The 26246-nt window shown below is 55.0% G+C and overlaps 9 protein-coding genes across 9 annotated transcripts; 5 read left to right on the top strand and 4 right to left on the bottom strand.

Annotated features, from left to right (window-relative positions):
* Window positions 1-307: 307 nt before the first annotated feature.
* On the bottom strand, window positions 308-1913 carry MYCTH_103334 (glycoside hydrolase family 76 protein; the record flags this gene model as incomplete). The annotated part of the gene is made up of 3 exons (XM_003665293.1): window positions 308-898; window positions 1012-1733; window positions 1814-1913. 3 exons carry the CDS (start codon window positions 1911-1913, stop codon window positions 308-310), a joined length of 1413 nt encoding a protein of 470 aa, XP_003665341.1.
* Window positions 1914-3155: 1242 nt separating this feature from the next.
* MYCTH_2308947 (uncharacterized protein) lies at window positions 3156-4968 on the top strand. Its single transcript, XM_003665292.1, has one exon. The coding sequence runs from the start codon at window positions 3580-3582 to the stop codon at window positions 4933-4935; it is 1356 nt and encodes a 451-aa protein (XP_003665340.1). The 5' UTR covers window positions 3156-3579; the 3' UTR covers window positions 4936-4968.
* A 232-nt stretch (window positions 4969-5200) lies between these two features.
* On the top strand, window positions 5201-8231 carry MYCTH_2308945 (uncharacterized protein). The gene is made up of 2 exons (XM_003665291.1): window positions 5201-7276; window positions 7327-8231. The coding sequence occupies exons 1-2, from the start codon at window positions 5628-5630 to the stop codon at window positions 7883-7885; spliced, it is 2208 nt and encodes a 735-aa protein (XP_003665339.1). The 5' UTR covers window positions 5201-5627; the 3' UTR covers window positions 7886-8231.
* A 1421-nt stretch (window positions 8232-9652) lies between these two features.
* On the top strand, window positions 9653-11594 carry MYCTH_2308944 (glycosyltransferase family 31 protein). The gene has a single exon (XM_003665290.1). It carries the CDS (start codon window positions 9854-9856, stop codon window positions 11471-11473), a length of 1620 nt encoding a protein of 539 aa, XP_003665338.1. The 5' UTR covers window positions 9653-9853; the 3' UTR covers window positions 11474-11594.
* Window positions 11595-12357: 763 nt separating this feature from the next.
* MYCTH_2308943 (uncharacterized protein) lies at window positions 12358-15426 on the bottom strand. Its single transcript, XM_003665289.1, has 2 exons — window positions 13479-15426; window positions 12358-13413 (listed from the first exon to the last, which is right to left on the bottom strand). The coding sequence occupies exons 1-2, from the start codon at window positions 15207-15209 to the stop codon at window positions 12820-12822; spliced, it is 2325 nt and encodes a 774-aa protein (XP_003665337.1). The 5' UTR covers window positions 15210-15426; the 3' UTR covers window positions 12358-12819.
* A 3228-nt stretch (window positions 15427-18654) lies between these two features.
* MYCTH_2120158 (uncharacterized protein) lies at window positions 18655-19265 on the top strand (the record flags this gene model as incomplete). Its single annotated transcript, XM_003665288.1, has 3 exons — window positions 18655-18899; window positions 18982-19112; window positions 19186-19265. The coding sequence occupies 3 exons, from the start codon at window positions 18655-18657 to the stop codon at window positions 19263-19265; spliced, it is 456 nt and encodes a 151-aa protein (XP_003665336.1).
* Window positions 19266-20178: 913 nt separating this feature from the next.
* On the bottom strand, window positions 20179-22343 carry MYCTH_88639 (delta-12 acyl-CoA desaturase). Its single transcript, XM_003665287.1, has 2 exons — window positions 21141-22343; window positions 20179-21075 (listed from the first exon to the last, which is right to left on the bottom strand). Exons 1-2 carry the CDS (start codon window positions 22165-22167, stop codon window positions 20660-20662), a joined length of 1443 nt encoding a protein of 480 aa, XP_003665335.1. The 5' UTR covers window positions 22168-22343; the 3' UTR covers window positions 20179-20659.
* Window positions 22344-24079: 1736 nt separating this feature from the next.
* MYCTH_2308936 (uncharacterized protein) lies at window positions 24080-25403 on the bottom strand. Its single transcript, XM_003665286.1, has 2 exons — window positions 24979-25403; window positions 24080-24919 (listed from the first exon to the last, which is right to left on the bottom strand). The coding sequence occupies exons 1-2, from the start codon at window positions 25060-25062 to the stop codon at window positions 24197-24199; spliced, it is 807 nt and encodes a 268-aa protein (XP_003665334.1). The 5' UTR covers window positions 25063-25403; the 3' UTR covers window positions 24080-24196.
* Window positions 25404-26228, top strand: MYCTH_2308935 (uncharacterized protein). The gene has a single exon (XM_003665285.1). It carries the CDS (start codon window positions 25701-25703, stop codon window positions 26169-26171), a length of 471 nt encoding a protein of 156 aa, XP_003665333.1. The 5' UTR covers window positions 25404-25700; the 3' UTR covers window positions 26172-26228.
* Window positions 26229-26246: the final 18 nt, after the last annotated feature.

Here is a 26246-nt window from a genome sequence, read left to right as displayed (position 1 = left end):
TAGCAGAAGAACCTTGACAAGATCTGAAACACAAAATGTCCCAAACCCAATGAACCTCCCGCAGGATGGATCAAATATCCCCCAACGCCGTACAAAAAAAAAAAAAAAAAAAAAAAAAACAAAGAGCAAGACCGAGAATCACCCTCTCTGATACCGTTGAGGCGTCCACCCTGGATCCTAACCGCTCGCCCGCTGGCTAGATCCAAGAACGCTCATACACTTGTTAACCGACCGACTGCACCTGTCCCGCTTGCGCAACCAACCAAAACCGCACGAATGCAACGACGAAAAAAAGGAGCGCCTCGCTTCACTTCTCCGACCAACCCATGCCCATCCACACGAGGCTCCCCAAAAAAGACGCCAGCACCACGGCCGTGAGGATACCGGCGCCGGCCCGGTCGCCCGCCGTGATCTCCCTCGGCGGCGACACGCCCTCGAACTTCTGCCCCGCGTTCGGGTCGCCCTGGCTGGTGCCGCCCGTGGTGTTGGTCAGGGGGCCCTTGAGCACCTTCTCCTGTTCGAGAAGCATGGTGGACAGGGCGGCGAGGGCGCTCATCTCCTGGCCGGCGGGGCCGGCGGCCGTGTCGCCGTCGTACTCGCCCGTGTTCCAGCGGAAGCCGCAGGTGCCGTCGGCCAGGCAGGACGAGACGCAGCCCTCGGTGGAGCTGCGGAGCGTCTTGGTGATGGTCTCGTACGTGAAGGGAGCCAGCACGGCCACGGTCGCCAGCGCCCGGTGCATGTAGCCCTTGAAGGAGTGCTGGTCCGTGTTGCACTGGACCCGGTCTTCGAGCTCGCAGGCCCGCTCGACCATGATGCCCTCGGGGAAGAAGTGGTCGATGGTGTGGTTGAGAAGCCCGGCGACGTGGCGTCGCCATTTGGCACGAGTTTCGCCAGTGGTCTAGTTTTGGGGAAACAACGTCAGTTGAACTGAACTGGTCCTCTTTTGGGAGGAGGAGGGGTTGGGAGAGGGGGAGGGGGAAGGATTTGGGGAGGCTAGTGACCAAGACATACATAGTTGTACATGACGGCGGTTGCGTGGATGAGCATGGCGGCATTAGCCGAGAACTGGACGGGGTTGAGATCGGTGCAGTTGTGCCCAATGTGGGCGCCGTCGAGGACGTCATACTTGTCTGTGACGTAGCCCATCGCCTCGATCCAGTCCCACGCCTTGGTGGCCCAGAGCGCGTAGGTATCGTTGTTGGTGTAGCGGGCCAGGCGCGCGGCGATGTTCATGAAGACGGCGTTGGCAATGGTGTTTTTGTAGTCGTAGCCGCCATTTGTGGACACAACCTGCCACCGCAGCCCGCCAGCGCAATACTCCGTCTCCCAACGAGGTGCCTGGGTGTTGAACACGGCCTGGGCCAGAGCGAGCCATTGCGGTTGATCCTTGGGTGGGTTCGGGAAGTTCACTTCGGCGGCTAGCATCGCGGCCATACCCCAGAAACCTTGGTCGTCGTTTCCCAGCGAGGCGGTCCAGTTCTTTGGCATGTAGGCGTTAGCAGGCGGTTCGGCTTGGAACAACAAAGACCGCGTCGTCTCGGCGTTGTAGGTGTCATCGCCCGTGTAGAACCAGTAGTCGATGTAGGTCCCCCACATGGCGCCGGCCTGCCACCAGTAGTAGGGACCGCCCGGGGGCGGCCCGGGTAGGATACCGGGAGTCTGGCCGGGCTCATTCCCGTGGTAGTAGGAATACAGGTTCTTTGCGACAATCTTCGCGGCCGACTTGATCGACTCTGTCGTTGCCGCAAGTTAGCGGCTATCCTTGCATCTGGCTTTGTGCCGGAGAGACAACAGGATGGAAGTGCTCACTCACCAGCAGAATTAAGGTTGACCTGCAGCTTGGCCTGCTGTGCATTCACGCTGCTTGATGCAAGCAGAAGCGCGCCTAGCAGCACAGTTGTTGTCGGCGCCATTATCCGTCCGAAGGGATCCAAAGATTCGGTCGACTGGCATCGGCTTGTTGGACGTTCTTCTGGCTGGAAAAGTTATCGATGGGTCGTTCGGAGGAGGCGGGACACGGGAAACTGCGGGTATGCGATTGAGAAGGCGGCTTGAGGGGCTACTGTGCAGACCGGGCGAACCGGGTGTTGAGTGTCCATCGGGTTTCGAGAGACGTGAGCAGAACCGCTCACTCTTTCTGTCCCTCCTCGTAACGAACTAGTACTAACTGACGTAAGGCCCACTATTCCCGCCGTTGTTGGCTAAGGGGGGGTGTGGAGTCCGAAGAGCGAGGTAACGTTGTGAGGCGCTGCGACCACAATTGATATGAGTTGGGCGGCACAATACGGATTACAGAAAACCCAGGCCAAGTCCTATTTATTTCCTGTACGGCCGACTCAGCTCTGGAATCCAGGGGATTGAAAGAACCATGTGGACGGACGGGGCTGTGCTGCGGGAGCGAACAAAGTGGGGTTTTTGCACCCCTGCCCTTGGGCAACTCGTTGGTCCAGACGCATGCTACAATAACGTTACAAGGAATACGGGCGCTTGTGAAACATTAGTTATGGCGTGGTCGTCTTTATTGCTGGGTACGGCCAACCGGGTTGGAAGGACAAGCACTGTCTTGGCGACGGGAAGTCAAACAAAGCATTCCGAGGAGACGACAAAAAACGTCACTCTTCAACGGTCGGCGCCAAACGACACCGTCACAAACACGGAGCGGAAGAACCTGTTTATATAGGTCATGTGTGGGAGTCACCAATCATTTCTGAAACCATTTACAATGTTTAGTCAGCAATGAGCAAGTTTGGTTCGTTGAGTATTATATGCTCTGTACGGACAGGATTAGGAAAACGTCTAAAAGTAAACGTTGAAGGCCCCATACAGGGTAGCTAGTGGTGCAGGAGAATTAGGGACATACTATTGAACTTCTTCATCCTATAGGTCGTCCTTCTTGTTTTAATGCCTGTGCACAGCTAACGTTGGCGGAAGGAGAGTGTGGTCCTTTAATTAACGAGCCCGTTTCCTCTTTTGCTGGTTCCTTCTCGTTTCCACATTTTCACAACTTGCTGATTAACACGCTTGCACTAAACCGAAGACTTTGAATTTGCTCTATTCATCCCAAGCGTGAACTCTGGTCGAAATCGACCTGAATGATGCCGACCTTGGCTTCGGTTCGATCGCTTCAAATATGTCTCGCCGTGATGTGAATATCTGCTGGCTTTTCAACCCATGCCGACTATCAACCGCCTTATCACTCCATAAACTACACAATTCCATCTCCCAACCAAGTCTCTCCGGCTAAGACAATCTTTCTTGATCCAGCAGACTTGATAGATGAACGGGATTTCTCTTGCCCTTCGTCCCTCAAGCTGCCCCTCGCTAGCCCATCAGTACTGCTCCTTCTTGAACTCGAACCACTAAAGGGACAGCACTAGCGATGCTTGTTGGCAAAATTATTTTGTCGGTTCAAGTACCCCCTTTCTGTGAGAATCAGCGGCGCCTTAATGTTTCTCTTTTCTTCTCTCATTTGCTAGATTCAACTAGGCCTTCAGTCTCATCGACGACTGCTTATCGTTTCGATCTCTCAGTTAATAGTTTGACCAGCAACAAGATCTGTTCGACAACCGGGTGTGCAACATGAAGCCCAATTTCTTGCCATCTTCTCCGAATCGCGGCCTGTTGGGCTCGAACAAACGCGGCTTTTTCAATGATCTCCAGGAATCGCCGACCGCAAGGAGGGCCAAGAGAGTCAGGAAAAACAGAAAGCGCAGATCTAAAAGGTCCGAGGACAAGAGACTGGAGCTGGAGAAATGGTCGAGCGTTGACAGCCCTTGGGCACATAGTCCTATTATCCAAAATCAGACTTCCGACATGCCTGCCCTTCCCTTATCCCTCAAGGAGGAGGACGAAATAACTCATGCACTAATGTCAGGGGAAGAGGATATTAACGAAGATCAGAAGGAGAGAAGCAAGAATATTGGCGCCAATGAAATCAAAAATCCCGGGAACTGGGCCGAGCACAGACCTGACGAGGGACTCAGGTATCCTATCGACGACGGCATCTACAAGATTCCAGCGGCTCCTGGCCCGTCCAACCCTAAAATCATCCACCAGCACGCTTACGAACCCAGAGAACTCACGCCTCTCGGCGGCCTTGTGCCCAACCGCGACTATACATTCAGGGCTTATCCAAACCCGGTCCCTACCCATCTTCCACCCTTCGTCCAGACCTCCGAAGAGCCCAGAAGGAAAAAGTGTGCTGAATCCACGACGGCAGTCATGAGCAGAAAGAGCGACAGAGCCACAGCACCTTTTCCCGACACTCCCCAACCCAGTAAGGAAGAACCCACGATAGCCTCATCCCCCATCCAACCTACCGCAACAGCACACAAGACGACGGCGACGGCGACGGAGACGGAGAGGGACGTCTTGACTGTCCCGACGAGCACCAAGACCCTTAAAGCAATCAACAAGCGCCTCAAGGCCCTGGAAACCGGCCTCGCCGCTTCCTCTGCCTCCAGAAGAGCCGCGAAAAAGGATCAGATCCTCCCAAGAAAGGAGATCGAGGCTCTGCGGACGGACATCGCGCGCCTGCACGATCGCCTCGACCGCGACGAGCTGCGGGCCGCGTTTCGGCACTCGATGCTGTTCAACTCGCTAACTAAGCTGGCGGGGGACGTCGGGGCGCTGAGCGGCGAGGTGGCGCTGCTGCTGGCGGGGGACCGGCGGGAGCAGGCGGAGCGGGACCACCCGGCCGAGGGCGCGACGGAGGGCGGGCAGGGCGCTGGTGCCGGCACTCCGCGCGCCGCGGTGGTGGCGAGGGATTCCAGGTACAGGCTTACCAAGAGCATGCAGCAGTCACGCAAGACGCTGGAGCAGTGTCTCAGGAGGTATACCGAGGATATGAACCGTGCCGAGAGCAAGGACGATGTGGTCAAGTATGGCGGCTTAGTTGTGCAGTATGCGGGTGATCTCTTCAAGACGTTTGGTTGAGACTTGTCTCGCCGGGGATAATTAGCTGACACTTGCATTGAATCAAATGCCTGCCTGGGTTCCCATTCAGTCTGTCTCATGGCATTCGGCGCACTCCTCTGAACTTCTCGTGGAGGTACAGATTAAACTCGTGTATCGCCTCGATGGTTGCGAGCTGGAAAGAAACCCAGAGGCTCCGCGTAACCAAAGCACTGGGGGGCAGGTCTTAAACGGCACCTTTTAGAGGTTCTTTTCTTGGTCTTGTATTTGTCTTTGAATTATATCAAGTGTTTTCTGTTTACTTATCACTACTTACTTCATCTTGCTACCCAATCGAATTTCAGTCTGCAGTCTTGAGGCTGCTCGGAATCCAAGTTCATAGATCCGAGTCTCGATTTGCCACCAATCATCTAATTATAGGAACCAGCCACTGTCTAATTGATGTGATGAGAATATTGTTAATTCGAGGGTACTTGAAAGCACCCTTTCCTCTCACCTTCATCCTGTTCATTATCCTTTGTTTTGTGGGACAACCCAAGAACTTCGGCCTCCTTAGGGATCTGACAGACGGGAACGGGAATTTATTGTACATACATACATACAATTTCGGAAGTTGGAAGGCACAGGTGGGGGCGCCTAATAAGTTCCTGCCAGCTTCAGTTCCCTCAGCTTAATTCGATCTCTGCCTTTCGGACCTGCTCGTCATTTCTGCCATGGAGACCAGATCACTCCGCACGCGCGTGGCCAACGCCTGCGATCTTTGCAAATTGCGAAAGATCAAATGCAGTGGCGCCCGTCCATGCGCATACTGTGTGAGGCGGCGGCAGGCGGATAGCTGCCGTTACACCGCTCCGCGCCGCCGCCGACCGAGGCCCCGCTCCGACGACGTCGCTGTTGAGGACTTCTCTGCTGCCGCTCCGACCCCACGGTCATCATCAAATTCCGTCCCCTCCGGACGAGGCGGTCAAGAAGCGGACTCATACCCTCGCCAACCAACGACGTCGTCATCCACTCTCGCACCGATTGACGGTGCCACCCGCGAAGGCGACACATTCTCAAGCGCGGGGTCCATTTTGCACCCCAGCCCTGCGCAACAGCAAGCCAGGAACGCCGTCCTCGCCGCCCTCGAGGAGCACGAAGAGACAGAAGTCCCCCGCGAGGCTCGTCTTCTTTGCGATGCCCAAGGCAAACTGATCTTCATCGGGGACTGCGCGCCTCTTTCCTTTTTCCAGACCGTCCGGAGACTGGTCACGAGCCGCGTCGACGCCGAGGCTTTTGCCCCCGAAACCAGCGGCTACTCGGCCCTTGCGAACGTCTACTCAAGGCCTGGAGAATCTGGTACTTACGGGGTTGAGCCGCCTGCAATCAAGATTCCCATCCGCCCTACTGTGGCTGCTTACATCGATGTGACGGCAGGGCTGATTGATATATTTGACAATGCGCGTCTAGCTGATGATATTGCCGCCTGGGCCGAGGAGCCTCGCCCACGCGATGCCGCCGTCGATGTCCCATCGGCGGTGAACTACCTGGTGCTTGCTATCGGCTGTCAAAGGTCGGACGAGCATACTGCCCGCCTCTACTTCGAGTATGCTCGGAATCTCGCATTCACCAGCCTCAGCGGCAACGTGGGCGTTGCCAGCGTCCAGGCTTTCATCCTCGTCACTTTCTACTCGCTCGGTGCTTGCCAAATCAACGGGGCCTTCCTCTTCTTTGGCATTGCGGCTCGAGCAGCCTATTCCATCGGCATCCACCGAACGGCCGTTAATGTGAGGTTTGGTCCTGATGTTCACCGTCTGAGAGACCGGCTTTGGAAGAGCCTGAGAGTGTTGGACTTGTTTCTGAGCACATCCATGGGCCGGCCCCCGGCCACGTCGGATGTTGACTGCACGGTGCCATACCGGGCACAAGACGAAGACGGCCAGGAGAGATTCGATCTGCTGAACGCATCCGCCCAGATTTTCCTGGTAATCGAGGCTATCGTCCTGGAAGTCTACTCGCGCCGTAAGATATCGCCGCGGCTGACCGAGGGAATATCGCGGGAGCTCCGAGACTGGTCCGATAGGTGGCTGCAACGACTGAAGGAAACCGTTGACAAAGCTTTACCCGGTGACCCACCTGGTACGGCTAACGGAGCCTGTCAGGTCCTCTCAAATTATTACTATGCTGTCATCCTCGTCTCACGACCCTTCTTGATGGTCGAGCTTCACCGGAGGCTGTCGGAGAAGAGCCTTTTTGCGGACAGGTGCCTCACGAGCAAGGCGAAGCTGGCTGACGCCTGTATCGACGCGGCAATCCTGATGGTCGAACCGGTACAGAGCCTCATTGAGCGAGGCCTAATGACGCGCCGTGCTCCAGTCGTCGTGTAAGTCATCCTCGCCCACTTCCTAGCACAGCTACTTAGTCCAGTCCCAGTTCGTGGCTCTTTGCCTCATCGCTTGTGCTTGGGATGGGTCTCATGGGCGGTTTCGGGCGCGTAATCGAGAAACATTGTCGAGCTTCCATTGCCGCCCTCGAATATTTCGCTCGAGCAGACACCCACGCTGTACAGTATTCCCTTATCGCCAAATCTCTGCTCAGCACAGCACTTCAGTACCTCGAAAGAAGGGAAATAGAGGAGCGGCAGCAGAGAACAGAAAGCTCGTCGCAGCTGTTTGGCCTCATTCCTCGGACGACGCGGGTAGGCAACAACTGCGATCGAGGATTATCTCGGAGCCGGCAAAGTAGTAGCCCTCGGAAGGGTAGTGACGGGTCAGACAAGGCATATTCGGGTCATCTTGACAACCGGGAACCGCGGTTCAATTTTGATTTTGAGTCGACACTCCTCGGGCTGGCCGACATGTCCGGCACGCCAGACTTTTCGGTCGCGGGGGGTGACTCCCTCGATCCTGACGCCGAGCGAACTTTTGGCGCTCTCAATCTCTTTCCTCTGTTGGAAACTGACGGCCACATCGACTTGGCCAATTACTTCTGAAGATCGGCCGGGAATTTGGCTCTAGCGGACCGTGTAAAGTAAATTTGCTGCCTCTCCAGCTAAGGATCAACACCGCAGGTTAATGAAAACCCATCGGTCAACCAGCGAACGTGAAACTTGATTGTGGGGCTGTGCTGCGATGGGGGGATACACTGCAAGGGAATGAAGACGTTTTCATATAAGGTACTGTCCGCCTCACCTTAGTCCGTTAACGTCATACTACGGGCAGGAAAGAAATTATTGACAGAATGCCGATTGTCTTTGCAAGAGAGTGTAACACATTAATATATTTGGAATATATCAATCTTGTCATTGTTGCTTTTTATCCTTCGTTGCCTATCGGTGCTTTCCTTCGGCTTTAGGCTTCACTACAAGGACTGCCCCTACTAGGGAAGAACGTTGCGATAGACAGTTCCACAAACTACATAGTATAAGCAGGGGTTGAGTCGGTACGCTGTACGGACGTATACACTAGAAGCCAAGAATGGCCCCGTTGCGGTCGATCGCCCCACCCGCTTGACTGTTCGACGTCACAGCACCGGGTGCGGTTGGGTACTCGATGATACAATGTATTCCATCATCAGGTAATGTGGGATACAGCGGAATTCGCAAGCTAGTTGGTTTCCCGTTGCTTTGTGTTCTGAAAGTATCCTTCAAGACACTTGGCCGCGGTTGATTCCGGTCCGCTATTTTATTACTGGCGTCTCAGAAATGGTCATGAATGGCTATGCTGCGTGTCCAACGCGAAGGATAAAAGGCCTTGTATGTGTACATGTGTTGTTTCAGAATGCGTTGCCGCTGGTGTATGCACGACTCGACCGAGCACATCCCATAACTTGTGCAGGTCCTTCGTATACGGAATATAATCGCTCCGACTTGCACATGGCACGCGTTCATAACACAGCTGGGTACGTACTCTACCTACCAGGTACGCAAGCAAATGCATGCAATTTGCGTCGCTGTAACTCTCCGGTCGTGCTTCCAAGGTGAAGCGCACCATTCAGCGCTCCTTCAATATTCAGTGTTGGAAAGGCGAATACTTGTCAAAATGGGTTGACTCCCCTTACTCCGTACTTCGTTGCTATCTTTTTTTCTCTATTCGTCCGAGTAGGTCCAATCGCCCCCTCGTGTACCCTACCCTAGTCCGCGCTACGAAGGGATATTTACTCGTAGTGTACAGTACAGGGATGTGCTGCGCCACCTCTCATTTGCAGCGTCTTTTGTCTCAACCAGGCCGATTAATTACTGGCGATCACCCCGACCGCGTGGGTCCCGGCTTAACTGTGGTAGGTCGCTGCAGGGCTCCATCCAGTGCGCTCGCTGTGTTTCAGTGTGGAACCCCACTGCCGTGTTCCGCCGAAATCAAGACGAAGCAGATGTTACGTGGAAGGAAATGCTAGGGGGTGTTACCCGAGTAATACTGCGTAAGGTTTCGATCGTGTACTAGTAGTGTAATGTAGCGGCGAAACGGTGTGCCAAGCGATCCCCGTGGAATTTAAGCTACTGTGAAGCTTGGCGGGAGGACATGGCAAGACATCGTCGATGTGCACGAGCGACACGGAGGATTAAGTAGCAATCTTCGAATCTCGGCCGTGTGCTGTGCGAGCTAGTCCAACGTCTTACGGCGTAGGTAAGAGGTGAGCTGCGGGATGATGGGCACCGTAATGTAATATCCAGTCCGAGGAGGGCGTCCTTGATTTCGTCCCTCTTGCCCTGATAGGCGTTGATTGCCGCTCCTTGTGTTCAGGTTTCCAGGTTCAGGTCCCTGACAGACTCCTCAGTGGCCCCCCACAGTCCTCGGTGCCTTCCTCGCTCACTGCATTTCTCTGAACTTCGCCCGCTTTCCTGTTTCGTCGCGTGTTCGTATTTTTTTTTTCTTTCTTGGATTCTCTCCCAGGCTCCAGCGCAGAGCGGCCATCGCATCCTCCTGCCTCGGACCATTTCTGACCTCGACGACATGCCGGCTTCATGATGCTCGCCCATCAATGCTCTGCGAGAACCTATCTCGCCCTTTTGGTTGCCCTCCTCTTCAGCATTCTCCTCCTAACTGCCCACCGCCTGCACAACGGCTATCCGATCGATCTGCCTCACCTCCCCGATGGCCTGAGGGACCACGATGCCGGAGCCGGCCAGAAAGACCCCCAACGGGACCCAGAGATCGAGACGTCGAGCACAGAAGCAGGCGGGTCACAAAGTCAGGCCGGCGCGAGCGGAACCGGAAGTGCATCTTCCGACTTCTGCGGTCGCGACTGGGAGTTCCTGCGCAGCAAGGATCTTGGCCTGACGGAAAACATCGTGTACACGCGCCGCTGCGTCAAGCCCCTCCACGGCGACGTCGACCGCAATGCCCTTGGCAACATCAAGGACCCGCTCATTTCTAGCACCACCAACCTCAACCTAAACGCCGACTGCTCGCGGGAGGCTCCGCCTCCATGTGAGCCGCTTGTCCTCGAGGTGCCACCGGCGTTTCCCGAACCTAACGGCCAATACGGCCATCTCCTCTTCGGCATTGCGTCCACGTACGAGCGCGTCAAAGAGTCGCTTCCTGTCTTCGCCCACTGGCTTGCCGACACCGGCGCCCAGCTGCTTGCCGTGGTCGCGGACGCTGATGACCCCGTTCTCAAGCCCGACCTCAAGGCCCTCGAGGCGCAGTATCGCGATCATAAGGTCAATGCAACCATCGTCTCCCCGAGGTTCAAGGAATCCCTCCCGCGCAAGAACACCAAAGATGAGAAGCCTAAGCGCCCGGCGGCCGTCGAACAGCTTCATTTCCTCCTGATCCGCGACATGCTCGAGGCCTCCACCCCGCAAACCCAGTGGCTCGGCGTCCTCGATGATGACACCTTCTTCCCTGCCCTGCACCCCCTCTCGGTTGCCCTCAGCGAGCATGACCATACCAAGCCCGCGTGGTTAGGCGCACTAGCCGACAATTGGATCAGCATCAAGATATGGGGTTATATGGCCTACGGCGGCGCCGGCACCTTCCTCTCGGTCCCCCTCGCCAGAGAGCTCGATCCGCACCTCGAGGACTGCGTGCGCGAGACCGTCGTGCCTTCGGGCGACGGCATGCTCCGAGATTGCATGTACACACGCACCACGACCAAGCTGACGATTGTCGACGACCTGTACCAAAACGACATTCGCGGCAACCCCGCCGGCTTCTTCGAGAGCGGCCGCCGCGTGCTGAGCATCCACCACTGGAAGTCGTGGTACCAGGCCCCCGTGTCTATCATGGCCGCCATCGCCCGCGTGTGTGGCGACTGCTTCCTGCAGCGCTGGCGCTTCGGGACAGATACCCTACTGGCCAATGGCTACAGCATTTCGGTCTATCGCGACGGCATCGATAAGATCGACCTGGACCGCATGGAGAGCACGTTCGACGAGGCCGATGGCAGGTTCGATTTCATTTACGGGCCGTTCCGTCCGCGCCTGCCCGACGACAAGAAAAAGAGCTATCAGCTGGAGGCGGTCGACGGCGGATTCGGCAAGGGCGAGAAGTTCAGGCAGCTGTATGTGCATCGCTCCAAGAGGGACGAGGCCAACACGCAGGCGGTCGATGAGGTAGTGGAATTGGTCTGGGACATCTGAGCGTCATGCATCGTTTGCGTCATGGCCCGGGGCATTCATCTCCCTGGAGCCAACAGGCAGGTCATGCCAAGGGAAAAGAGTCGCTTGGGAACAAGCTATAGAGGACCGACGTAGACGGGGCTCGCTGGAACCATCTGACAGCGAAAAGGAAAGGCGTTTCGGGGCGCTAGATCTTGGGAGACATGGGAGTTGCTAGATCAGGTTCCATTCTTGAACCTCTATTCTTTATGCCAATACGGGAACATGACACGATATTCAGCGGCTGGACGATTACACATTTTGATGGGGTTAATTAGAAGTATTAGGCTGCTCATAATCCGAGGTTGTCGCATCTTTTTCCGAACAAACTTGCATGCCAAGGTATCCTTCCATGACGGCTCACGTTGCAGACAAAAACCGAGTACGGACGTACTGTATATGTAGTATTTAGGATTTAGGAATGCATCCTGCGTACAGGAATCTCTTACTCTGGACAGTGTACTAACGTGCCAGGGGTGAGTGAGCCAGCAGCGGTCGTGGAAAACAGCGTCATTTGCACACAGACCGACCACATAAACGGAGCGGAAACATCAAGTGCATGCCGGAACCGGCAAGTTCCAAGCAACCAGGCCGAAAGGAGGACGGAAGGATTAGTCTTCATGATTCCATCTTTATATATCAAAGAATCTCATCTCTTCTAAGAGAACGGTCCACACTCCAGACATGATCCCGCTCCCAGCTCTTAATTCTGACAGACACATCAAAAAGTAAAAGAGGTCCGCTGCCATCAGCCCAGCCCAGAGAGCCCACACGCGCGGAGGCCGAGGGAGAACCCAGCCTCTACCGCATTCCTCATTGCTTCCCCCAACCGAGAAAGAAAACAGAGAAAGATAAAAAAAATTAAAATAAAAGGTCACCCCAAAACACTCGCCCCAACAGCCACGCCAGGTGGCACCGTCGAATATTAAGTATAAACAATAACCCAGCCAGCCACAAAGGCGGGTATGGTAGCCTTGGAAGAGGTGGGCAGTAGAACGAAGTAAGAAGCTTAGGAAAATGAAGAGAAGATAGCAAGATCGAAGAAAGCCAGTGCCCAAAATAAGGAAGAACAGAAGAGAAAAAAAAGGAATAAATAAACGGATGAAATCTCGGCCTCAGCCACAAGCCCGCTACCCAAAGAAAAAAAAAGGTAACGGAGGAAATAGAGCCCAAGGGAAGCCGAACAACGCCGAAGGACCGATAAAACCACTCGCTTTGTTTTAAGACGCCGCAACTCTGTCGCTGTATGTATACTTCATTTTGCGTTGTGCTTTATACCGTAACGAACCACAGGAGCCTCATCCAGCGAGGTCAAGCCCCTGGAAATTTTAGACTTTGCCCGCCTCCCGCACGGCTGTCATCCACCTCTCCTCATCGCCCTGTCCGCCCACAACGCGCGGGCTCTTGGGCGGCGGCGAGATTACCGAGAGGCGCGCGCCCCCGCCCGTGGAGGCCGAGCCGTCGGCCGAAGGAGAAGCGGGAGCCGCGGGGACAACCACGACCGACCCGCCGAGCAGCACGGCCTGCACCTCGGCGACGGATCCGGCTGCTAGCAGGGCCATCTCGTGCTGTAGCAGGAGCGCCACGGCCGCGCGCACGAGCAGCGCGTCGCCCTCGAACACATACACGTCCCACAGGCGCGTGACCTCGTCGAGGGCGAGGTGGCGGGTAAAGAGGCCAGTGAAAACGCTCTCGAGGAAGGCGTCCAGGTTGCGGTCAGCACCGGCGAGTTTGGTGAGGTGGTCGTGGAGGGCGGACGACTTTTGGAGGAGAGTGTGCAGGACGAGGTTGTAGGCCGAATTCTTGGCGCCGGTGTCCGACGCATAGAAGCTGAGGGGAAGCGGTCGGTTAAGAATATTAGCGAGCGCGATGAAGCTATCTGTCGGTGTCGGGAGGTTGAGGAGCAGAAGGGCCGCGATGGTCTGCGATGTGTCAGCTCTGTTCGGTCAACGTTCAGTGCAAGGCAGGAGAAGGGAAAAAAACCCACATTGCAGCCTGGGACATATCCGATGTCGCTGCGGTACATTGCATGTGCGCGCAGGACATCGATCAAGCTCTGGTGCAGTGGCCCTCCCGGCTGGAAGATGCGCAAATCCGGCCATGTGCGCTCCCGCACGTCCTCACTGATGGCGTTGAACCACGCCACCGCGCGCATGTCTTCCGCGCTTCCGTGTCCTGACTTGGCTCTGGTCTCGGCTTCCCGAGCGCGGCGCAATGCAGCCTCGAACGACGTCTTGGTAAGGCCGAGCTCATTTCCAACCGCCCGGGTCCAGACAGCTCCCCGGCTGCGCGGCGCGATGCCTCTCCACCACATATCTCGGGTCCTGCGCTCGCGAATGGCCTCATTCCACCGAGGGATGATCTCGCGTTCCCAAATGTGCATGATGCTGTCAGCGGCAACATCGCGGCACTCGGAGCGGGCGCGTTTGGCGGCCTGACGGCGACGTTCGGCTTCGAGGCTCTGCGCCATCATCTTCTGGTACTCCTTCAAGTGGCGGCGCTCCTCCGCGGGGTCTTTGGGTGGGAGCCACGAGGGGCGCGTGCGCGAAAGAACGGCCTCCTTTTCTTTGGATATCGGGAGAGGGTCGATCATGATGTTGGACCGACGCAAAGGAGGCAGCTCCGCCATCGCCGACTTCACTCTCGGCTTGACCTCCGGGTCTGATGACCTTCTCGTGTTGGGCATGGAGCCGGTGCTGGACCGTTGCTGCGCTTTCTGCTCCATCTTCTCGGCATGCTCCTCCAGCTTCTCGGTCAGCGCCTTGGCTTCCGCATTCAGCTCAGCCAGCGCGGCGGACCAGCCCTTGGCCCTCGAGCTCACCGGGCTGGAGACGCGGCTGGAAGCAGCCGAGCTCATGGTTGAAAGCGCTGATTCCGACTTCCAGGTAGGTGAGCGGAGCGACCCCTGGGCCACGGCAACTGCGGGCGTCCCGTTTCCTATACTGCGCACTCGCTCCTTAGGCGGTCGCTCCGGCGATGGCGCCTTGGATGGTGGGCGGCTGTTGGACCTTTCCGACGGCGGCCTCGGCGAGATAGGAACGTTGTCTAGCACAAGACCTTCGGGGATGTCGTCTCCGTCGTCCTCATCACACTCCATCTCCAATTCCAACGCCGTCTTGCGCTCTCTGTTCGATTGCCAGCTACTCCTCCGTGGTTTCATCATCATGTTCGGATTTCGGGGAGAGAGAGATAGGCTAGGGCTCGGACTTCGGTGTCTGCTGAGGGATGTCTGGGAGGGTTGTCGGCCAAGAGTGCGAAACGGGAGAGGGCGTGTGGCGGGCTCCGGGAGAACCCCCAGGCTGGCGTCGCGACCATTTGTGGTGCGAGTTTGGCTCTGCAGGGTTAGAGTCGGGCGGGATTTAAGCGCTGGCGTGACATCGCGATTCTGACGGCTTCTTGAAGATTCACGAGAGTACTGCAACCGCGGAGTCGAAGCTGACGCCGGACGCTTTGCAACGGCGCGAAGATCGGAGGAGAAGGAGGGACCGTAGCGATGCGGTGCCATCTTGATGTGCTTGTCGGATGCGGTTCGCGGATCGGGCTGGCCATCGTCGAGCCCAATATCCTCGAAGTGGGCGACATCTCCGAGCACACTGTCATCATCCGAAGGGAGCGAGCTGAGCGACGACGACTTGGAAGATTTGGAGGCCGTCATGCCTGGCGGCGAGCCTGGCCCGGGAAGAACGGCATCGTGTAACGGGTTCTCGTAGATCATCATCTTGGCATGATACAGCCTCCAGAGGAACAAAAGCGCTGATCGTGCGTTGGTTGTAGGTGCACAAGACCCTGTCCTAAGTGGTGTTGCGAGGTTTCTTACGTCGTAGCTGTACTTTGTTTCTCTCTGCCTGCGGCGAAGCGGAGAAGAGCCGCACGGAGGACGGTAGTCGATGCGGTTGCCTCTGCTTGTCCCGGATGTGCGGTGAGGTGAGATGTTCGGTGGCTTGAGACGATCACACGAAATGTGAGCGCCTAGCCCCTGGGTGCCAAAGCGCGCGTCTTACAAGGGCGGCTGGTCAAGAAATCGGGTCCGGAGTAAGGAAATAACGTTAAGGGGCCGCGTTGCGACAACTGGACGAAACGAAACGGACGGCGCAACAACAGCACCGGGGTCTATGAAGAGCTGCAAACGTGGTCGAGCGATTGGAAAGGTCGTCAGGTAGGTTGTTTCTCGTTAAATCGAAAAGGTTTTTTGATGGGCGCTGGGGAACGAAAGTCGAAACGAAAGTCGAATGAATTGCAGCGGATGTACGGAGTAACGAATGTAGGGATGTGGGCGTCTTCGCGGCCCAAGGGTTGGCGTAAGAGACGGCGAACGAGTGACTGCCGACAGGATGATGTTATGTGCAAGAAAAGGGACTTGAAAGGCGTAATGGCGCCCAGTATTGCGAGAATCAACAGGAAAAACCGACTCGAGAGGGAGCAAATTACAAAAAGAGGCTAGCGCGCGACACGGAGCAAGCGAGCGAGAGGGGGATGGAAGTGCGGAACGGAAATTCAGAGCGGAGGATGGCTGCAAGTCTGGACCTATCGAAGGCCCACCCCCCCCCTTCCCCCCAAAACCCAAAAAAAAAAAGATGCAAAATCAGGGCACAGGTTATCTACGGAGGACTGGGAACCAAATGGTGATATCAGAGGCACAGCTCCCTGCCAACATACCTACCTAACAAGTTAACAGCAGTACGGAGTAACTACCAGGGTCTCGGGCCACTTTTCGGATCCTCTGTCCGGATTGTCGACATGGGAAGTGAAGACTATTCTGATGGCATCGGATTATCAATGTGCGAGAGCCCATGTGTTGTTCTTTACATAGTAATCGATTTGTTCACAAGCTCTGACCCTTGGGCCCCTAGGGGATCGGCAGAGCAACCTTCTCCTCGAAGGTGGCTGGTGGAGCAGGTTGGCTAAACTTGGGAGCCGGGCCGTGCAGGTAAACCAACCCAACAAACGCGGGCAACGAACAGAAAACCCAATGCAGTCCCTCTCTCCGCCATGCCACCACCCGTTCTACGTAATTCGTACACTAGCGTAGTGTAGTGTAATGTACACTAGGGTACACTAGATCTCACTAATACAAGGCCATCTGCGGAGGATTGGGGTTGTTGGCGCTGTTGTGAATGGGAAGTCGCTTACAGGGTCGGGGTCAATCCATGCTGGCCATCCATTCTGAGACCTCTGAAACCAGTTGGCGCCGCCCGACTTCAAGGCTCCCCCTACTGCACACAACTTACCCCCCCCTCCCCCACCCCCAAAGAAAGGGCCTGAAAATCGGGTCAACTCCCAGAGCACAACAGCTCCAGGAGAAGGCCGGTCGGTTTTTAATACATCCATGAACAACGTTAAGACCGTGGAAACGGCGGCTTGCATGGGACAAAACAGCGACGCTGCAGCGTCGTCAGACGTGGGGCCCAATCGCTGAGTGCGGTGTTACTGCGGAGTTATGCATTGTCACGAGTGTGCTGTGTACACTACGTCAACAGCGTATCTAAAATGTCTCAAACTGGCGAGGTGATCTCAAAACCTTATCTCATGTCGAAAATTCGGATTCCACACTCCAACCCAGCCGCTTGATGACATCCGCGCATCCATCCTCGAGGAGCTGGAAGGAGGTAGTTAGAATAGAAGGCAGGGAAGTACGGATAATCTGGACAGTTCAGTTTCATGTCTTGACTTTTTTGTCCGCTGAGGGAACCAATGCAGGAAGTTGCCCCACCAAGCCACAAGCTTGGCAGGGGCGCGGAAATGACGAGGGGCACCAGCAATCTCGATTGCGGAAAAGCTCTGGAATTACAATCTCACGCCACGGCTAATTCCGTCCCGCGATTACACTAACATCTCGAAACAGAAGTTTTCCACGCCACGCAGACAAGAGATTAACTAGTTAAGCTTTTCCTCTCGTACACTACATAGTAGTGTCATGTAGCTTTTATTGAGGCATCTATTCGCTCTGTATGTTGGAATCCCATGCAGTCACTGCCTCTCTCCGGGAGATGCGCATGGAGCTGGCGATCGGTCTACCCTTGTGAACCGGGAAAGCCTGGAATCTCTCTACACTATACTTCCGTAACTACTCCGTACTCCGTTATCCATACTGCATCGGATGACTCAGTATTCTAGCCTCTACACTATGGTTACACTACACTACACAGTACGCGCTCCGAAGAGCGGTGACTCAGGCAACAACCATTGGAATACAATGCAATCGCCAGCTCGGTGTAACTTACCCCGATGGACCAATCCCAAGACTAGAAGACTCTGTTCTCTACCAGTCCTCTCATGTTTACTCCTGCATTTGTCCAAGGCTAAAAACGAATATTCCAGTGGGAGCTTTCTAACCCTTGAACCCGTCTCGTTGTTGAGGACTTCTTTCTTCCCCATTCCGTCTCAAGGTTGAAATCGATGAGAAAAAGAAGGGGCGATTGGCTTGCCCTGTTCAACAACCTTACATTAATTACTAGTCCACTTCGGAAACTGACTCTCTGCGAGGCGTCAGTCAAGCTCTAAGGTTACACCAAGATTTCGTGGTCGATTATCTCAGCGAGGTTCCTCTGCTGTATTATCTGAAGACGCAAGGGACGAGGGTACTTGTCGAGGACATGATGCCTTCTCCGTGATTAGAGCCTTTTGTCACACTCCGCGAAAAAGAGGGAGCTGCAACCTGAACATAATGTAATAACTATTAGTATACGACTCCGATTGAAAGAGCTTGCACTACAATCCTCCTGGTGTGGAATAAGGCCAGTGCCATTCCCTGCTGTTAGAAGCGTCCAGAGTAATTAGAAATTGCAAACTACATGTCAAGTGGCATCTAATTACGCCTACGCCATGAGCAAGAGCCGACCAGAAGCCGAAGTGGTAATGATCCGTGGAATGAACTTTTGCCGCGGGCGAGTCTACAGTTGTTGCCTGAGTTACAGCCGTCAACTCTTTCATCTGAAGAAGCTTGGCCATGCTAGGAAAGACCAACCTCCCAGTGAGATCAGTGCGACTGGCCGCCTGCTCAAATGAACAACATCTGGGTAACTACTCGCCAGTATCAATGGATCGACGAATTCTAAGGCACTATATTCCATTACCTCGAAGCTCCCGGGAAGCCGACTTTCGCAACCTTGAACTCGCCTCCAACGATAACAGACCGCTCGCTCCATAATTCCGTCCCCGGCAACATGCGCTTTCCCTTTTCTCTCTTCGTCTGGGTGGCGTCCATCTTCGCGACCGTAGCCGCTTCCAGCGCCTTCGGCAACTTCTCGCGCAGCTGCACTGGCGTTGGCCTTGTTCGCAGTTTCTTCCTCGGCGCCACTTGCTGCCACCCGGAAGACGATGGCACCTACACAGAGTCGGCCAACGAACTTGACCTAACCATGTGCATCGGCCTAGACCAGACTAGCGGCCGCATGCGGTGGGAGGTGTAGTAAGCCCAGATCCTGCGATACAGCTGAGACGTGTGCAGAGAGTGTAATTAGAGATGATGTTAACGTTGTTCGCGCTCCCAGTGGCAAGTTTTCCAACTACTGTACCGATTGTACAATATACACGCCGACGGGCAAAGTAGAGCACCTTCTCACTTGCTCCTGCGAGCCGTTGGTGGGCGGCCGCGGCCCCGTCCGGTCGACTCTCAACCTGGGTATGGCTTCTGCGCTACCGCTGTTTCCCGCCATCTTGTCTTCGAATGCTAACGCGCCAGCCCGACACACCAGACGAAGGCATCGCCAACGACTGGGGGATCCTCAAATGTGCGGGCGGCATTGCTGCTTCACCTCGGGGTGGTGGAGACTAACCGCCTTACTCGGTCGTGGCTTGAGCAAGCGCCGGAACTCTCCTACGACCAAGCAGCTTGTATCAGAACGGATATTCCATAACCTATAAAGAGGGAAATTGTGTTCTCATTTCAGAGGTACGACAGGTGTTTTGCGGTAGCCCCTTGATTTTCCCCGTCATTTCAGAACTAGCCCATGGCCGACATACTGTTGAATGAGTGCTCGAGAGGTGAACCCATCGATGGGCACCTACAAAGCAGAGCACTCCATGTGTTCCAAAGCGTCAGCGCTACTCCGGTGAGGAGTCCCATTCCTTCTTGATTGATACTGGAGGTCCGAACTGCGCAACTGGTCTTGCCGTCTCCTACCTTCGTACCTCGCTGGTTAGAATGGCACTCAAGCCTGCTTTGCGAAAGGCGCCGTCCCCGCAAACCTCTCCAAGTCCCCAGGAGTTTATCACCCAGACTATGATCTGCATGGACACCGAGGCATGTGGCATATCTGCGCAAGAGACATAAAAGAGTAAGTTGGGTGGCAACCGAGTGCTACGTAATTATTGCCTAGGCATCCGCGATCGCGACACATAGGCAGGACGAAAACTCATCTTTGATATGCGATACAGGTGTCGCATTTTAAGATACTTATCAGTGAAGACAGTCTTGAGGCGCTGTTCGGCCCAAGTTCAAGAGATGGAACTCCTTGCGCTCAGCCCACGAAGCATCTCGGGAGTAGGCCGTGTGCCAACGCCTAAATAATTGGCAAGTTCTCAACAGAGCAGCTATTAATAGTAACTGAACCTGCAACATCATGTTCAACCCAGTTTGGTAGTGCGCACGCTAGAGAATGCGTCAGATTGAAGATGTTTAGCTGGGCCATCCTCTCGATTTTGCCCTACGCAAGCAATCATGAGACTATCGAAACTAAGCCAGAAATGCTTAAAATGATATAATTAGGCGGTAAAGGCTAGACCGTTGTCATGCTTCGTCTGACCCCCTTCTTGCTTGGCATTTATCTCTTGAACTACCCTTCCGCGCTATACGATACAACCTTACAAAGAGTGAAACCTGTTGTGCTCGGAAAGCATTTTTCCATTAAATGCAATTCTATGATTTATCTCTCCATGCGACGCCTGGCCTCTCCGTGGTCTTGACATGGTAACCAATAATGCTTTCGATTCCGGGCCGTCCCAGAGCAATCCGATAATGAACAAAGCGGGAACAGAACAACTTCCTTTTAAGTCATATCAAAACTCCGTGAAACAGTGAGCTATCAACATTGTAGTGGGGCTAGCTCCAGAGCTCAAGCCCCCGAAGCGAGACAGCCGGCCAGTGGAAGCACTTGCTAGGGTAGAGACAAGATCTGCTCACTGTTCCCGCCTTCACAAGGACCACCATCGCTTATCACCTGTCGACGCCTACTGTGAAACGGGCTTCATCTTAGCAGGCGCGGTGCCCAGCCCATTGTGGTTGCGGAAGAACAGAATGCCCTTGGCGGGACCCTCGGCGCCCTCAGTTGGCTCAACCCACTGGCACATACGAGCGCTCTTCCACATGGCCTTAAGGAAGCCCACAGGGCCATCGCGAGTGTCGGCACGGTAGTGCCGGCCCATGACGGGCTTGATAGCCTCGGTGGCTTCGTCGGCGTTGTAAAAAGGAATTGTGCTAACATAATGGTGCAGGACGTGCGTCTCAATGATGCCGTGCAGAAGGTGGCGGCCGATAAAGCCAAATTCGCGGTCGATAGTGGCAGCGGCGCCGCGGACAAAGTTCCATTCGCTCTCAGTGTAGTGGGGAAGCGAGGGGTCGGTGTGCTGAAGGTAGGTGATGGCGACTAAGATTTTCTTGTTAGCTTCTCCAGTCTCTTCTCACACCTGATTTGAGATGTATTCCACTTACCGAGCCAGTGGTTAACCCAGAGATAGGGTAGGAAGTACCACACAAACATGTTAAACCAGCCAAATGTCTTGCCAAGATAGACGAGGACCGAGATGGTGATGATCAGGCCGAGGTCGCTCAGAAGGATGTAAGGGATGTCCTTGTTCTCATACAACGGACTGCGGGGATCGAAGTGGTTGACACCGCCACCCCAGCCGTTCCTCTTTCCCTTGCCGCGACCCTCCCTCTGCCTCTCGTGGTTGTCGTGGCCCGTGACATTGGTCAGGAGGTAGTTCCACCAACCGACAAGCTGCTGGCCAAGCAGATGCAGGAAGGTGTGGATCGGCGTCTCCTCTGTCAACTCTGATAGCTCATGGGCCAGGCGGCCGATACGAGTGGCGTGCTGCTCCCGGGTCCGGGGGACGAACACCATGTCGCGCTCCATGTTTCCAGTGGCTTTGTGATGCTTGCTGTGGCTAATTTGCCAGCTGAAATAGGGCACAAGCAGAGCAGAGTGCAGGATCCAGCCGACAAAGTTGTTAAGCTTCTGCGAGGGAGAGAAGGCACCGTGGCCACACTCATGGGCAAGGACCCAGAGACCGGTGCCGAAGAGACCCTGGAGGAAGGTATACACGCCCCACAGCACGAAACGCAGCGGCTGGTACGGGATGTACTCGGGCGTCACGAACTTGTTCCAGACATAGAAGGTCGTGGCGAGATACAACATGTCGCGGGCAACATAGCCAAGACTGCGGACGGCCGACCGCTCGTAGCAGTGCTTGGGAATGGCATCTCTGATGTCCTTGATGGTGAAGTCGGGCACCTCAAACTCGTTCCCGTACGTGTCGATGAGCTTGCCGTACTTCTTGGAGGGCGGGACTTCGTCGGATGCCAGCGAGGAAAGCGAAGTGGTAGAGGGTGACTGGCGGGGCGAGTCAGTCGGTGAGACGGCGGTACTTGAGTCCGAGTCGAGAGTGGCCGAGGTCACATTCCTCCTGAGGAAGGGCTTGTTGGCCGTTGGGACGCTCGAGGCGGTTGCGGGAGCCATGATTATGGATCAAATTGCGGTGGTGAAGTACCGCGGTGAGGGAAGGAAGAAAAAGAAAAAGAAACAACGAGGAGCAGTCTTGGTGGTGGTGGATTAGCACAGGGCCAGGTGGTTCCCAAACGGTGGGAGGCGGTTCGATTTGAGGGAGTAACACATCAAGGTACCGTCCAGAAGCCGGGATCAACCACAAGGCAAGAGAAAAGAAAAGGAGAGAGGGAAAAGGGTGTGGGGGTTGAAGAGACAAGAAAAAGAATCCTACCTGGAAGCTCTTTCCGCCACGTCCAGGGCCCCGAATTTTGCTGTGGGTTGCCCCTTCTTCCGTGGGTCGATTCTCAATGATTTGTTGGGACCGGGCCTGCAAGAGTTACCGAACACTACCCACAGGGACTTTACGTGCAGACCAAGTTCGGGAAAAACAGACTCCTGAAACAACGGCATTCACTCGATAATAAACCAGGCAAACATGCAACAGGAACAGAGCCAGGGAAGATACAGCCTAGTCCAGACATGCGGTCGACATCCCAGCAGCTTGCCTTTCGCCTCGAGGTTGGCCACCTGGGCAAAATCTTCGAGACATCGAGTCATCCGAACCCGGCAGGCGATACCTAAAGCGACCATACCTTATGGATAAGAAAAGGACGCATTGGCCGAGAGGAGAAGGTGTGGGGAGATTCACCGCCTTCTGGGCCTGGGAGCTAGAGATCTCGAGCCGTGGTCTCAGGCTCGCAGCCGGCCGACTAGCATGTGAATGCTTCAGCTGTGAAAGGACAAACAATGTCTTACCGAAGCACAGTTGATTGGGCGACTTCCCATTGAGCTAGCCACTCGGGGCAGACCCGGAGCTGGATGTTGAAGATCATTCTGTATCCACTGCAAGTATTTTCGTCTGGCACCCGCGGCTCTTTGCGACGAAGACAACCATGTACTGCGTATGTACTGTACCAGCAGCAGGTATCTTTCCAGCTGCTGTGCGATTCGCCAGAGGTCACAGGGGGCTACAGGGGCGAAAGAGATACTCGGGTGGACGGAGCAGTGAAGGCAAATTGAGGTAGCCGAGGGTTTATGGCGAGACCAACTAAAAATGTTTCCACATATGATGATTCTGGAACAAAAAGGCGTGATAGAGCGTTCATGAATGCTGATTTTTTTTTCCGGGAGCCGATTCCAATAGCCATTCGCTCGGACAAGGGGCGGGACGCATGGACCCCTGAAAATCCCCTGCAAGGAACACCTCCGCTGGATTCCATCTCCCAAACCGCGGGGGCGGGGTTGGAAAACTGGAGACAGTGCTTACAGTTTGTCCTCCAAAGACAGATGATGCCATTTTCGACAAGTTCATAGTTGTGCATATACTACAGAGCACTATACAGTTTGAGCAGGATGTGTTGTATTCAAAAACATCGTGTCTTGCGTGTTTGTGTTCCTACAACATTGTTTGCCGGCAGATGAAGAAGTGAGCAACCAGCTCCTTCAAACTTAGACGACCAGGGCCTGTAAAAAAGTGGAGTTCAGACATTTTGTTGGGGCGCTAAGAAACTTTGGCAGTTTTGTTGAGATTACGGACTACATATGTCCATGACCCCTGTGCGTATCACATGAAAGATGGAATCGGAACTGCTGACAGGTAACGAACCAATCATCCTGCTCAGGGCCCGCCATCATCGGTGCAATCGCCGAGGCCTGTGTACTGCATGTGTTCTGTAACTACATGTGCTTCGAGACCATCCATTAACTACCGGCCACCAGATGGAACCCCCGAACACACACCCCTGGTCATTGGCTGACGCGGTTGCTCCCGCAGCCCTGTGCCCGGCATTTGGCCAAGCCAGACCCCTGCTTCTTGGCAAGCTTAAGTTATTCATCAAGCCACACTCTTGTATCAAGGCATAATTACTCCGTACTCTTGTGTGTACGGATTACTCCCTAAAGGATTCCCGTTTTGATGATCAAAGTGAGGTCGATGTGGCCGCAATCCGAAGCAGAAGGTTTGCACTCCTCCTCGTTACGCATTCACTACATTCTTGCCCTCTTATCTGGGCCTACGTTTAGTCGAAACATTAGCATGACCTCGGCCGCCTCCGCGTTTTGCTTGCCCCAAAAGTCCTGACTGTGCCATCAAGGCTTGGAGGCGGGCTCGCTCCTGGGCAATTTTCTCGAGATACGGATTCACCACCGGCGTTTCCTTCTTGCTCTGCTTCTCGTTCTCCTCTCCTGCCGCCGCCTGATGCTGTCCATCCTCCTGATTGCGCTTTCCCTCATCGTCCGAGACCACTATAACTATCGGGTTCCTCGTACTTCCCTTCATTTCGCGACCCTGCTTTCCCGCGTTCTCCTTTTGCTCACGGCGTGGTCTCTTCTTGGTGCCAGAGGTGGTCGTGATGGCGCAGGTGTTCCGCTTGTCATCTCTTCGCTTCCGTTTCCGCCAAGTTGAAGTGGACGGAGCAGTACATTCAGACTTGGACACAGATCGGCTTTCGACGGACGGCAACACCACCTCATCTTCCTCATGCTCTTCCGTTGACTCCCTACTTGTACTGGGATCGTCCTCGGCGTCAGCCTCCGCACCCTCATCATCCTCCTCAGCCACATCAGTAGACGGGACGTAAGTATGTTCGCGGACATCGTCGCTGTATCCGCGGATAGGCGCATGTATGTACTTCCATTCTAGCGCGGCTCGGCTCGGCTGTTGGGTCGGGTCTCTCTCGATGCTCGGGATCACGGGAGGCGGATCCGCAGCACTCCAAACGTCCTGCTATAGGTTGGGGAAGCGTGTTAGCACCGCTACTTGTTCCCAAGTATGGCGGTACTCACCGTTCCAGTATGCTTCTTCAGTTGGGTCAGAAGCTCCTTGACCTCGGCTGTGAGCTGCTCTATCTTCTCGTGATCGGCAAGCATTCTTTTGGTCACCTCATTTGCTGTCAGTTGAATAAGCGCGTTCATCTCCTCTGAGATGGGCGTTTCACAGTAGATCTCCTTGCCATGCTGGCGTGAGTCAGAGAGCTGTGGCACTTGCCCATTACTCCTCAACCCTTGGCTCGGTTCTATCGACGTTGTGGAGGTTGGAAATGGACGATGTTTGAGCTGCGGGGGAGTGTTGACTGCGGAAATCGCGGTTGACGACCCTGGGCTGGGCTGTAGCCCCGGCTGGATTCTCGCCGTCGGCTTCCTAGTACCATCCTCATTGTTCGACTCGTCGTCAATTTCTATATAGTTCCTGTTATTCAGGTCTTGGCTCTGGGCATTTTTCCGTTCCCGCGAATTTGGGTTTTCAGCGGGGTTGCAGGCCACGGCACCTTGTTCTCTTTGATCCCTCCGTCTCCGCAAGTCTGGTCTCTGGTTTTTGGATGACCAGACTTCTGTGCGGCTTGGTAGCGGATGTATCCCTGACAAGCGATCGCCTGACTGGTCACCCTCCGGTTGACGGCTAGTCAGCTTATCGTTCTTGGTTTGGACAGGGCTGTTCCCGGTGTGATGTTCGCCTGTGCACTGATTTCCGCGACGCTGGGGGTTTCCGTCAAGTCGGTGATTCACGGATGAGGGACCTTGGGACTCACCGCCTCTCGAGCGGCGGCTGCTACGCGACAAGTGACCCTTCAATTGAGCCTGGTGACTATGAGACTGATGCCTTTGGCGATTCTCCGGTTGTTGGCGGTGAAACGAATGGTCTTCCGGCTGCCGTTTGCTTGCCTGTTGTTTCACAGAAGGAAGACTCTGTGTCGCTGAGCTTTGAGGCTGAGGACTGGCCGCGGGATGCGCACCCGAGTTTGGCCCATTTGACTGGTTGCTCACCAACGAATTGGGAATCGTTCTTACTGCGAGGTTGGCGAGGTGTCTCTGAGGCTAAGAAAGCGTCAGTCAGCCTGCGTAACCATCTAATCCGTGGCGCAGACCGGCTCGGTCACAAACCTGATGGAACCTCCACCCAGAGTTGCGTCTCGCGGTCTGGGCCGCCCTGTCTGCGTCTAATGCGCGTCGAAGCCTTCGAGAATCAACTGCTGGCTTAGCCCGTCGGGAAGCATCTTTCTCTGGGCGAGATGCCTTGGCTAAGTTCTGTTCTCCCTTTGGGTCTTTCGTATTGC

The sequence above is a fragment of the Thermothelomyces thermophilus genome, chromosome 5 (genome assembly GCF_000226095.1).
Source record: "Thermothelomyces thermophilus ATCC 42464 chromosome 5, complete sequence".
Classification (NCBI taxonomy): Eukaryota; Fungi; Ascomycota; class Sordariomycetes; order Sordariales; family Chaetomiaceae; genus Thermothelomyces; species Thermothelomyces thermophilus.
Note: the sequence above shows the minus strand (reverse complement) of the source record. Positions and strands in the feature narration are given on the sequence as shown.